The sequence below is a fragment of the Pteronotus mesoamericanus genome, unplaced genomic scaffold (genome assembly GCF_021234165.1).
Source record: "Pteronotus mesoamericanus isolate MK-2021 breed Mesoamerican mustached bat unplaced genomic scaffold, CSHL_Meso_final scaffold_507, whole genome shotgun sequence".
NCBI lineage: Eukaryota > Metazoa > Chordata > Mammalia > Chiroptera > Mormoopidae > Pteronotus > Pteronotus mesoamericanus.
The window spans coordinates 13045063-13058442 of record NW_026555319.1 but is presented as its reverse complement, the minus strand read 5'-3'; the positions used below and the strand labels follow the sequence as shown (position 1 = coordinate 13058442).

The 13380-nt window shown below is 49.7% G+C and overlaps 1 protein-coding gene across 1 annotated transcript in view; it reads right to left on the bottom strand.

Annotated features, from left to right (window-relative positions):
• The window catches only part of MYO18B (myosin XVIIIB), a 212743-nt gene that overhangs the window by 107028 nt on the left and 92335 nt on the right, over positions 1–13380 (bottom strand). Inside the window, exons 25-28 of the mRNA XM_054594428.1 lie at positions 11216–11335; positions 10796–10904; positions 7280–7404; positions 2642–2796 (exon numbers count right to left, since the gene is read on the bottom strand). Coding sequence (XP_054450403.1) covers positions 2642–2796; positions 7280–7404; positions 10796–10904; positions 11216–11335 — 509 coding nt within the window. The remainder of the gene's footprint in view (positions 1–2641; positions 2797–7279; positions 7405–10795; positions 10905–11215; positions 11336–13380) is intronic.

Here is a 13380-nt window from a genome sequence, read left to right as displayed (position 1 = left end):
GGGTCACATGAGGGAGCCCTACTATTAGACCATCCCGGGAGCTTTCTGATTCGCTGTTGGTGGCATCTTTCAAGAGGTGCTATTGGCAGCCTCTGAATGGAAGCATTGTGATGAGAGTACTGAGCTAGCAACTCCAAAGCAAGACACTTCTCATATCCATTTTACAGAAGAAAAGTGGAGCAATTAGCCCAGACTGCTGAAGTGATGGAAGTGGACTTGAGCCCATGTTCTCTTCTATCTCAGCTAGTCCCCCACCCACACGTCCATGCCCTGGGACAGGTGGGGAAAGACAGTGGAGCCAGACAATGACTGATATTTCAAGAGCCCTTGACTTAACAGGCCACTTCATGCCGAAGAATGGCTCCTACAGACCCTAAGTTCTGGAACAAAACCAACCGACCAACGGAGGCCAGACAGCTTTCCACACACCCTCCACCCCACTAGGAACAGGCCTGGGGTCCGGCCCCTGGTGAGCGTGGGAGACGGCGAGCCCAGCACAGGCCTTACCCCAAGGAAGCAGGCTGGGGGTCCCATCAGCCCCCGGAACTGAGCTTTGTGACCTGTGGGGTAACTGTGGCAACAAGAAGCCACCCCCAGACGAAACTACTCTGGATCACTCTGAACTCAGAAGCCACCGCCAGGACCAGAAACCCTACCAGCATAGAGACACCCCTCCCTCCTGGGCCCGGAGAACGAAGGACGCAGCAGCACCTACACCTTGATGAAATTTAGAGAGCGATGAGGAAGCATCGCTAACTTCTAGGCAGCCATTCTGCCTGAGTTTCCACCGTGAGACTGAGGCTTCCACTGCTCTCACCAACTTCCTGCAAAAACGCTAAACCACCTAGAAAGATGATGGCTGCTAGTTGCAATTAGCATCAAAGCATGAATTAACTTCTGCCGAGAGATGGTAGCCGAGCAGAGGGCCTCCCAGGAGAGGCCCATGTGTAGAGAGGAGAAGGTGGAAGTGTGAAGAAATGGAGACCTTCCAGCGGCGCATCATGGGGAGATTCTTAAGTTCCTGAAATGAGGGGCTCTGCCCAAGAGGGTGAGGGAAACTCCAGAGGGATGGAATTTCCCAGCTGCGTAAACTCCAGGGGCAGACCCCCTGGCCATCCGAGCTGCACCCCCACGGCCACCCAGAACAGGAGTGGGCCCCACAGATGGGGACCCAAGTCATCGCAGCTAGTGGAAACCCAGGGGACAGTGGAGCCCAAGCCACTCGGTTCACAGGTGTCAGCTGGTGAAGCCACCTTCAGCACCGTGGGCTGCTTAAAAGTCCAAGGACTCCTCTAAAACTTTGGTTACTCTCTAGCCCAGAGAGGAGGTGTCACTTGACAAGGTCACCAAGGAAACAACAAACAAAAGGCAGGACTAAGCCATTTTCCCCACTGCAAGGACAAGGTTTAGCCAGAACGTCCATGAGAAGATGGAAAAAGAAACAGGAATCAATAAGAAGAGAATAAACCTCTCTCGTTTTGGGGGTGTCGGGGGGGACAGGCTCACAACTCCTGAAAGATCTTTTTTTTTTTCAGACGAAGAAGCCAGCTCAGGAAAGCTCAAAGATAAAGAAGAAAAAGTATGTTTAATGCAGATCAAATTCAAAAGCTATGCCACTCCACACAAATATAATCCAGCTTGCCAACTCCTAGAAAAGAGCAAAGCCACACCCTGGCACACATGAGAATGTTTTTCTGTACTTTTAACCTGGACCCTCTAAAAGAGGCTGCATTTCATCTATGTGCCTCCTGTGAGGGCTTGTCGGCTCAGAACAGGACCCTGCACACCTCTACTCCCACCAAGTGAGCAGCCAAGGGGTCCCGGGGCGAAGCGTCGCAGGTGCAAGGTTTTGCCTCAGGAAGACTGTGAGTGCGGACCCGGGCCCCAGCCTAGCCTCCGTGCCGGCTGGGGCAGCACCCCCGGGGACCGGTGAGCATGTGCAGACGCGAGACTGGCATCTTGCATGTGCCGAAGGTCCAGCCCCTGCCAGAATTGTTAACATGATCAAACAGTCTAAACCTGAAGTGAAAATGGCAGGGACTCAGTTTTTTGGCGACTTCTTCATTCTCATTCCCCCTTTTCAACAGCAGGGACAGCTAGAAACCAGAATTGGGTGCCACCGGGCACACCAATGGTATCACCTAGGCCTCCCCACACAGCGGGCATTCTCATCCCGACCCCACGGAGGCTGAGGAAGGGTGAGTGACTTGTCCAAGGTCACATGACACAGAAAGAGGCACAGTGGGACCTTGAACCTGTGGCAGTGTGGCATCAGCGCCCGCACCCCTTGCCCCCACGTTGCGCTGTCTTCGCCCTCCGTGACACGCCCTTTGCTTGATAAATGGGGATGTCGGGGCCCCGGGAGACCAAGGAAGTTCCCTATGGCCATACAGCCGTTAGTAAGAGAGCGGAGAATGGGTAACAGAAAAGAATCATTTTTTGCGGGATTCTTGGAAGAACTTCACAGGAATAAGGTGTGAGTGGGGAGGGAGAAAAATTTAGGACGAAGCAAGGGAGGTAAGCCCCATGGAGAACCCTGACAGAAGAGAGGGGGTCTAAGAGGAGAAGCCGGAGACCCCAGAAGACTTCAGCCCCCACGCAGCCCCCCGGCGCCCAGGTGACGACGTGGACCGCGACTCACTTATTTTGCTTCTTCTCAAGCTCGTGGTGCCGGCTTTGCTGGTTCTCCAGCAGGACGCGGGTGTCCTCCAGGTCACAGGTCAGGCGGTGGCACTTCCTCTTCAGCTGGTAAGCCAGCCCCTTGGCCCCCTCGTAAGCGCTCTGCAGCCCCTTGAGCTGTGGAGGCAACAGGACGGGTCCCTCGCACACTCCGAGCCGCAGCCGCAAAGCGGAGGGAACGGGTGCTGGGGGCGGGCGCCCTGTCTGGACCGCTGTCCGCCTAGGTCACCTCGAGGGAGCTGCTTCTCTGAGCCTCCATGTGCCCAGAGGTGGAATGGAGCCATTCCATTCAGCTCTTGGGGTGGCTTTTCATTTTCCTCGATAACCCTCCTGCCCACAGTCCCACAGATCTGTCACCTGCCCTGCCTCGACTTCCCCGCCCCTTGGGTGCTGGGTCGGTAGCATCCCCATCAGCGGGCACGCACTGGGGAGCTGTGTGAGGCAGGGACTGTGGGCTGTGTGAGCTGGAGAGCAGCCACAATGGCACACGCGGAAAATCTCAGCAGAAAACAGCAGAGACAGGCTCGAAAGCCAGAGCAGCACGTGGCACTGTGGCCGTCTGGCTGCCACGGCCGTGCCCACGCCCGGCCAGAAACACGCCGAAAGCCGAGGCCTTTGCCCCTTCCTCCAGGAAACATCCTCCCAAATGTCCTAGTTTTGATCTGGGAGAGAGGACAGCTCAGAACGCTTGCTTTGAAGAAATGGCCTCATTAAAGAGTTGCTTTAAATAAGCAAAACGCTGAGTTAATGAAGCCTGTAATTCTAAATTCAGTATTTGAAGGCAAATGAGATGTTTTCTTATATTCAGCTGCTCAGAAAAGGTTGCGGTTTTATTACTTTTTAATGTAGCGTGACTATCCCCTTTCCTTGGGGATACTGACCCGACTTTAGAATTCGTTATGAAAGAACCGGGCTGTTTTCCCTGCCCGGCTGCCCCTCTGTGCCTCTCTGCAGCGCGGGATGTCTCTCGGAGGACCGCGATCTAATGTCCGTCTTGGATGCGACGAGTAAAACCATCGCCGCCACGCAGGAAATGAGGCCCACTCCTGTTGTTTATAAATTCCCTGTGACCCACCCTGGCCCACCTCTGCAGGGCAGTCTCATGACACTTTTCTCTCGCAGTGAGGCGAGGTATATAATAAAAGGACAGGCAAATACGGCCTCAGCTCTCCTGGTGGCTACCTCTGCTGGGGAGAGCAAGGAGAAAAAGCAGATAATTACTCTACAACATGATGAGGCTGATATCTGGAGAAACGATTCAGGGGCACCCAACCCAGTCTGCGTCAGGGAAGGCTTTCTTGAGGGAACAACATGTAAGCTGAGCTCTTGAGAATAGCTGGAGATATCAGGGTTGGGGAGAGGAAAAAGTGTTCTAGGAAGAGGAAGGGGCATATGCAAAGGCCTAAAGGTGAGAAAGAATAAGGTGTTTTTTGAAGGAGAAAAGATAAACAGTGCAGTGGAAGAGAATAGGGGGCCCAGGAACAGACCCGCTAAATATAGGCGGCTGATCTCAGACAAATGAGCAAAGGCAACACAATGGAGAAAAGATAGTCTTTGAACAGACATCCAGCGCTGGAACAACTGGACATCCACGTGAAAAAAAAAAATGAATCTCCACGCAGACCTTACAGTTTCACAAATATTAACCAAAGCAGATTATAGGTCTCTGTCAAATGTAGAGACTATATAACTTAAAGAAGATAACAGAAGAGAACACTTAGATGACATTGAGTTTGACAATGGCTTTTTAGATATGACACCAATGGCATAATCCATGAAAGAACTGATAAAGCTAGAATTCATTAAAATTAACTATCCCTACTCTGCAAAAGGCTACAAGGCTACCAAGAGGATAAAGAGATGAGACACAGACTGAGAGGAAATATTTGCCAAAACACATGTCTGACAAAGGACTATGGCCCCAAGTATATAAAGAACTCTTAAAACTCAACAGTAAAAATAAAAAACCAACTTAAGTAAAAATTGGGGCAACAACTCATTAAAACGAAGTTTAATAAGGAAAGAAATTGGGGTAAAGACATTAATAGACACCTCACCAAAGGAGAGAGATGGCAAATGTGAAAAGATGTTCCTCCTCATAGATCATCAGCATAATGTAAATAAAAACAGCGACGAGGTTGTACCACACACATAGCAGAAGGGCCAAAATCCAGATCACTGACGCCACCACATGCTGGCAAAGATGCGGGGCAACAGAAACCCTCATTTGCTGCTGGTGGGAGTGCAAGATGGAATAGCCACTTTGGAAGGTGGCTTGGTGGTTTCTTACAACACTGAACATTCTCTTAGCGTATAATCCAGCAGTCATCACCCTTGTAATTTACCCAAAGGAGTACAAGACCATGTCCGCATAAACACTTGCACAAGGGTGTGTAATGTGTATAGCAACTTTGCTCGTAGTTGCTGAAATGTGGAAACAACCAAGATGTCCTTCATTCTGTTGTTTAATGGGCAAATAAACTGTGGTACATCCAAACAATGGAATATTACTCAGCACTACAAAGAAAGGAGCTGTCAAGCCATGAGAAGACACGGAGGAACCTTAAATGCATGTTAACAATACTAAGTGAAAGAAGCCAGTCTGACAAGGCTACATTCTGTACAATTCCAACTATATGACATTCTGGGAAAGGCAAAACTATGGAGACAGTAAAAAGATCAGTGGTGGCCAGGGGCTAAGGGAGAGAAATGAATAGAGAAGCATGGGGAAATTTTAGGGTAGCGAAGCTACTCTGTATGAAACTAATGGTGGATACACGTCATTCTATCTTTGTCCAAACCCATACAGTTTACAACGCCAAGAGTGAGGCCTAATATATGGGCTTTGGGTGATGATGATGTGTCATGAAGGTTCATGACTGTAACAAATGTACCACCCTGATGGGGGATATTGCTAGTAGGGGCAGGGGGTGCATGGGAAATCTCTGTATCTTTCTCTCAGTTCCGCTGTGAACCTTAAACAATGCGGTGGTTATACTGAGCAGTGTGCTGAAGCTGGCCTATACCAACCCATGAGAGCTGATTCTGAACATCATTTCCCAATTCTACATTCAGTGACAACACAATATTAACTTGCAATTGGCCATGGTGGGAGAATTTACACCACAGAAATTGGCCACTGGCAAACACTATACATTAGGGGGTGTGTTGGGTTGCCTGTGTGTTTATTGTTAGAGAGCTGGTTCACCTGCATACCACTGGTTGGAGTGTAGACTGGTTAGAATGCAGACTAGGGGTGGTAGGAGACAATGCAAAACAGGCAAAGAGGCCAAACTATATATTTTTTCAAGAAAACTGAGGTAAGGTTACATTATATTTGTGATGGCAAGCTGCACTTTCAATAAAAAACGGGAAATCTCAGAATATCAGAGATGCAGAGGGCACGAAATGGGAGCAAAAATGGTACCTGCTGACATATGGCAGCCAGGCGGCCAAGAGGAGTGGTTGATAGATCTAGAAACATCCGTAAGGATAGAGGCTGTGTTCGATGCCTGAAGCAAATTGGGGAGTTGGAATAAAGACCTTGGATTGAGTCAGAAGCTCCCGAGAGCTGCACCTCAGTGAGAAGGGGCAATGAAAGTTCCACCCACAGGCCTGCAAGGAGGTAGAAAAGCTTGCTGCCACTCTGGCTCTGGCTGGGGGAGAAAATGTCCCCGTAAGAAGCTAGAACCCCAGGTCCAGACCTCATGTGGGGTTGGAGCTCCAATGGATGCTTGGCACATGATGCAAACTTCTGAAACCGAGAATCTCGCGTCATCTCGGGGCTGCCGCGGAGGAAAGTGCAGAAGCACTGCTTCTAAAGGAACACACCCACAGCCCCGTGAACGAGACTCCCCTCACATCGATAAAAAAGCTTAAAAAGATAAAAGCAAGATCAACTCACAATAAGAAGAAAAAGCTAAACACACACACGCGCAAGTCTACCACGAGAGTCGGAAGAAAAGGACCATGCAGAGCAGTTCCAGTGGCGCGTGCAGAGGAACGTGGGGAAGATGAGCTCCCGATCCAAATTTATAAAATGCACAAGGACTCAATCGACCATGAGAGTCAGCACAACTTGGGGCAACAGAGCAATCTGAGAAGCTCTGAAGGAGCCTTTGTCTGCAGCCTGGCAGGCGGTTGCAGGGAGAGGCTGGAGGCAAGAAGACCAGTTAGGAGGCTGCCGATCTGGTCTCGATGAGATGCAGCGGGGGCAGATTAGAACAGAGGCGATGGGAAGGAATAGCATTTGACTATTGTAACAGAATATTATGACCGTTTTATTGATGAGGAATCTGAGGCTCAAAACGTGAAGTGATTTATGCAAGGTCAAAGCAGAAATGGAGCGCAAACTCAGACAGCCTGCGTTCATGTTCACGTTCTTTCCAACAAGAGAATTCTTTCCCAGTATAGGATACCCACCAGGAAAGGAAATACTCTCCATATCGCACACTGACCAGCATTTGTGACAACAGTGGAGGTGGAGAAACATGAAGGGGTCAGTGTGCGCTTTCTCCCCCGACGCCGAACTTGGATGGGGAAGCAGGAACCGGCACGCTCCCTGATGCCTCTGCCACGCAGACACTCGCCTGCCTCTTACCTGCTGCTCCAGCTCCTTCCTGGATGTCAGCTCCGAGTCCAGCCTCTCCTCCAACTGCTGCAGCCGCTTTCTGAGAAACTCGTTCTCCATCTGGGCGCAGTCGAAGCGCACTTGCCACTCATCCGCTGTTTAACAAGGTTAGGGAGACCAGGGCTAGGTGAATGAGGGCGGCCTCTTCTCAGCTCTTTGTACAGAATTTCACAATATTAACAGAGTTCCTGGGGCTTGACCTTGGACCTTGGGTTAGGAAGTCCTGCTTAAGTCCAAAGTTAAAAAAACAAAACAAAAAACAAAAAAACACCTCCTCTAGGCAGCCTGCCCTGACTACCTCTAGTTGTCTCAAGTAATTGAAGGCTCACGATCCTAAGCTCAGCTGTTTTATACAGCACAATTTCTCCACAAGTGTACACATACCCTTCTTTTTCAAAAAAATTATTCTGAGGGCAGGGGAGGTATTTTAGTCATTTTTGGACCCCCAATACCTTCTAGAAGAATTCCCTACACATAAGTTTCCCCTCAATGATACAAGTTCACCAACTGGAACTGCCCTACTGGCCAACCACGGTGGGTAGAAGAGTATATAATCAGTGAACGTTGGTTGAATTAACAAATCAATGAGTAATAAAGAATCTACGGAATGAAGAGCAACCGGGACATTGGTCACAAGATGTCTCCATGAGATCACAGAACAATACCTTAATTTGGTAAAAATCTAAAAAAATCATTTGTTGGTTGTTGAAAGCTGTTTGGCTAAATAGAATAGGCTAAACCAAATTATGATTTTTCTTCTGACCATCTAAATAATAAAGTAATACCCTGTAAAATAATGGAGTTGTGGAAAACATTCTACAAGTGGACAGCTTAAAGCAGAGATTATCCAGTCTCTATACACCCACCCATCCATTCATTATAATTTCTTTCATCTACCTTCCATCCATCCAAATACTTAATGAGCACTCCACTCCGTACCAGGTACAAGGGGTAATGAATAGGGAAGCATTATCTCTTCTAGGAGAATCTAGTGGAGGAAACGAACATATAAGTGAGAGCCAAGCATGATCAGGGCTCTCAAATGGGAAACTTAAGGAAATCCAGACGAGGACTCAAACTCACAAGGTTAGCAAACATATTTTTGTTCTTCGTTGTGTCTCCAGGTCCTACTACAATGCCTAGCATGTCCTAGCATGCTCATTTATATGGAGCATATAAATGCTCCATAACTTCCATCAGATAGGTAGGTGGATGGGTGTTAGGGTAAAGAGATAGGTGGGTGGGTAGATGGGTGGGTGATGAATGGACAGAATTAATGAATGAATGGAATCAATAAACTGACAGATAAATGTATGATAGGGTAGACGGAGAAGCGGGCAAGTGGTGGGTAGGTAGACGGATTGATGCTCAATGAATGGTAGGACTGTGGTCTCGGAAGAGGTGACCCCACAAGAGATTCCCATGCAACTAACCCAAACAGAAGAATGACATAACTGTAAGGAGTCAACTTGTTCAAGTTTGCACCAAGGTAAATAATATCATGGTGGAGAAAGAATCCTGTCTCTCCCCTGGGGGCAGGGGGAAGCCCTCAAGCAGCTAACAGCATAGCCTGCAAAAGAAAGAGGAAGCAGAAAGCATTTCTGCGGCTGAACCACGTACTCGGTGCGATGGTGTGCTATGCAGCCAGTGATGAGAGGGTGGCCTGAGCAGATGAGGAAACTGTTCTCCGTTCTTCAAGGCTGATTTTCACCTCCACCCCCTCCCCATGGGAGCCGTTCTTCATCAGTGTGTATATAGTTCAGTCCTCACTACTCGGTTACGCCTAGTTATACTTTTCCTGGGTTTATCTGACCACTCCATTTATTTTGCAAGTTTCTTGAAAGCGGGATCCAACTAAAATTCTTCTATAACCCCAAAGAGTCCAGCTCAATGTTAGATGCATCCCATAAAAAGTCCTCTTTAAACACTTCACCACACTTGGAGGAAAACACAGATACTTTTAGTAATTTATACTCCGACCTGATCCATGGTGGAGGTTGTGGTGGCAAAGCAGTAGTGTGATTAAAGTGTTTTACGGCTTCCTCCAACTTTCTTACATTTTAGAAATTTTCTATAATGAGTATGTATTACTTTCATAATGAAAAACAAACTATTTGTGGGTTGGCTTCCTGGAAATGAGCGCCCAGAGCTGAAAGCCCATATAACATTGTGACTAATGTGCTCATGAGCTAAGCACGTCTCCCTCTCCTTCGACTCCCGCATCTTTCCATAGAAGAACACACCGGGGAGTATCGTTCAGACGTGAATCGCAGCCAGGATGGAACTGCAGCCGACGCCTGCTGGGAAGTGTGCTGTCCCCGACTGCTGGTCCTGTGCAAATTCCTGTCCTACCCCCGGTGTGCGCCCGGTGCCTTGCTGGGTGCCCGTATCAGACAGCCTCAAGCTCCTGCATGTTCACCTCCCTGGTGAATGCCTGCCCGGGGGGGTGGCCAGGAGGAGAGAGAAGAACAAAAATGGAGCAGAAAGCAAATGCTCTTTGCCTCTCCTCCACCGCCTCCAGACCTCCCTTCCCCTGAGTGTCCCTGCCATTTCTAGGGCAGAAATTCTCTGGGGGCATCGAAGGAATGATGTCAACGTTTCATAAAAGCTGACAGACACTCTGGGCAGCCTCCTCCCCTAACTCATTCCTCCCGGGGAGAGGCGTTGACAAAAATGTCACCGGGCCCATCCAACCGTGGCGTGCGAGTCCCCAGGCATCGCATCAGACGGGCACCCCCAGGAACCCCTGGCTGTGCTGAGCACACCGATGCGTGGGTGGCTCAGGGGTCCTCTCCCCCTCTCTCCCGTCACCCAATACCTGCTGAGGGCCTGACGCTGCTTTTAGATGAGGATGGAAGTGGCTTCTGCCCCGGAGGAGACAAGCACGGGTAATGATCACACTATCAGCATCAGTAGCAGTTACGATAAAGGAACCGACCGCGGGCCGGCGCGCTGCGCCACGCACCGGGCTGGACGCGCTCGATTAATCATCTGTGACCACATCCGTTTGGGAAAAAAAACAAGACGATGATTTCTATGCCCAAAGTCACTCATCTAATACGAGATGGAATCTCGATTTAAATCCAGAAATGCAGTTTCATAGATTTCACTTTTAACCACTGGAATGCCTTCCTCAAAATTGGTATTAAAAACATTCATATATATTTATATTTGGACCTTGTCACAGGGCCACTATCTTTTTTTATTTATCATTCTTTGCATTGTTACTAAACAGCCCCTGTCACATTGCTAGTTTATCACTTGGGATACGGTTGGCTTAGGTGTTGCATGCCTGCCTGCCTCACCGAGCTGTGAGCTCCCAGAGGGCACGGTCTGTGCCTCTTCGCTCTGCCAAAGCCTCAGCCCCTAATGCAGTGCCTGTTACAGAGTAAGTCCTTATGTGAATGGATGGACGGACGAATGAATGAAAGAAAAGGGCAGCTTTTACCACTAGCCTCTACCCCCGAGAGCTCCAAGTCTGCTCACCTCCTCCAGCGTGACTCCTTTCCAAGTCATTCAACTGAATCTTCTGCTGGGCTTCTTCCAACTGTTTCTCTACTTCTCCCAAACTCTTCTGGACTTGCTCACACTTGCCCTGGAAGAGAGGCTCGAGGTTTCAGACCACAGCTGGCCGCCTTGCCCGTGGTGCTTCCCACCCCGGACTGGCCACTCCCCGCACAGCCCTCACCATGGCACCACCACAGCCAGGGACGGTCCACCCTCTGCACCCTCCTTACCCAGGGCACCTCCAAGACCAAACCGTAGTAAGACCCAAATGGCCCCCAAGACCTCAGGCACGGGCGTGCATCTTTCTTAGGTGTACTGACCCCAGATGTGAGCACAGGGTCCAGCTTGTTCACCCACCCCGCACCCCACACCCCGCACCCCACACCCTGGACAACTCACCTTCAGCTCCTGGACCTCCCGGGAGGCCCGCAGCCGCTCTGCCCGCTCACTCTCCAGCACCTGGCAGGCCACGTCCCCTTTGAAGCGCTCGTCCGCAAGCTCTGTGGTCAAGTCAGCGATCTGGGATGAAGAGGGTTAAAGCAGTGTCAGCCAGTGGGGCCCCCAACACTTCTGCCCCTCACACAGTCCACTGGACAAATCACCGGCTCCCTTGGCAAGGCGACCCTTCCATGTAACGATGTGGGTAAGAGCATGGGCATCAGACTTTTATTGCTCTGGGTGTGCTCAGATCCTTGGCCCGACACTCCCTGGCTGTGTGGCTTTGAACCGCGCAGTCAGCTGATTCTTCATCTTCTCGGCTTGGGAGGCCAGACGTTAACTTACAGATTTGTTTTGAGAATTAAGTGAGATAATCTCCATAAAGCTTAACACAGTGCCTGGCACAGAGGAAGTGTCCAATTAAGAAACGGTTACTGTAGCAGAAACTCCCCTTAGCCGTCCTTCAGGGCAGCATCTCGCCGGACAGCCCGACAGGCTCCCTCAGTGAGTCGCGCGCCTAGGTGCGCCCCACACGGGAAACCGGAGTGCCTCCAGCCAGCAGCCCCCTCCGTGGCTGCCAGGTGACTGCCATGCACGCTGCATGTCAATCCCATGTGTTCCCCACTTGTGGATGCCTGTTGTGTTGTTATCATAGTTACCTTTTCAATTAGCTATTACATAAGCCTATAAAATGTGACTGGACAAAGATGTTCCATGAAAACTAGGTAAAATGCTTTGGAAGGTATTAGGAAAAAAAAAAAAAAAGGTGAGCTGCTTTTGAAAACCGGGGTTTCTGCATTCCAATTACTTTGCTATTTGCTCACTTTGAAGTAATCAAAGCTGGAAAACACACAGTCACGTAGTAGAGACAGCTTAAGGAGGAAAGAGGAGCTTGACTTGGATGCTCATCCTCCAAAGGTTTTGGTCCCACCTCTGTGTGTTAAGGTAGACGGGCTTAAAGTTAAATGTACACGTGTTTACTTTTCCACAAATTCCCTCGCACTGGTTTTTCTTTCCAAGCAACTGACCAAGGACAGACGCCAAATGAGTCAGGGTGTCTGTGGCATTACTGGTCCAATGCGCAGCCTTCCAGGTTCAAGGGCCTGCCAAAGAGCAAGGAGAGAAACATAGAAGTGGACTGTTCATGACCAAGAGGCTCCGGAGCCACCTTGCACAGAAGAAGGCTGCTCATGAAACTGAAGTCAGGGGGTAAAGTCAAGAGGCAAGGAAAGGAAAATAATAGAGGCCAGTATAGGGTTCGAGTCCAAACACAACAACTAACATATGGTGAGACCTTGGACAAGTCTCTTCCTCTCGGGGGCTTTGGTCACTTGAGTTGCAAAATGCATTGAACGGGGTGATTATTTATCTTCCTCCTGCCATTCTGATTCTACGCCAAAAAATCTTGTGCACGACGACATCAAAACACCTCGCTCTCCCATCAGACCCGCTGGGAGGTCGCACTGAGGGGCAACTGTGATGCTGTCACACAGACACTGTGGCCCTTCCAGGGTGGAACTCAGCTGCCCGGCCAAGCTGGAGCCCGTCGCCGGTGTCCCAAAAGCCATTCAGCTGCCCCATGAAGGAGGAGGATGCAGATCTCTATGTTCTGATGTGAAAAAATCCCCAAGATATGTTGCCAACGGGAAAAACAGCAAAGTTGCAGAACAGAATTCCAGTCTGTTTCCATTTTGACTTGCACAGAAAAAGGCACTCCCAACTGGCGACAGGGATTTGCTGCTGCCCCCGCCCCCCCTCCACCCCGAAAAGTGGGCTCACAGGGATCGCCAACTTCCTTGTGAGGTATTTCTATACTGTTGATTTTTTAAAAGCCCTTTTGCAATCAGAAAAACAAAAAACAATAAGCATCTTCAAAAACAGTAATTGAGCTTCAAAGACAGGGCTACTCTCTACCTCCTCCACACCCTTCCTTTTTCCTCCTCCAGCTCATCCGCCTCCCATCCTGCTGACCCACCGGTGGCTGCTCAGACTGAAATGCAGATTCCAACAGAAACAAAGCTTAAGGGGAGTGTTCTGAAGTCACCCAGTGAGTAAGGGGCAGAGCCGGAACTTGAACCCAGGATGCTCTCCCAGGATGCTCCTGGCTAGCTTTGGGATGGGGCTTC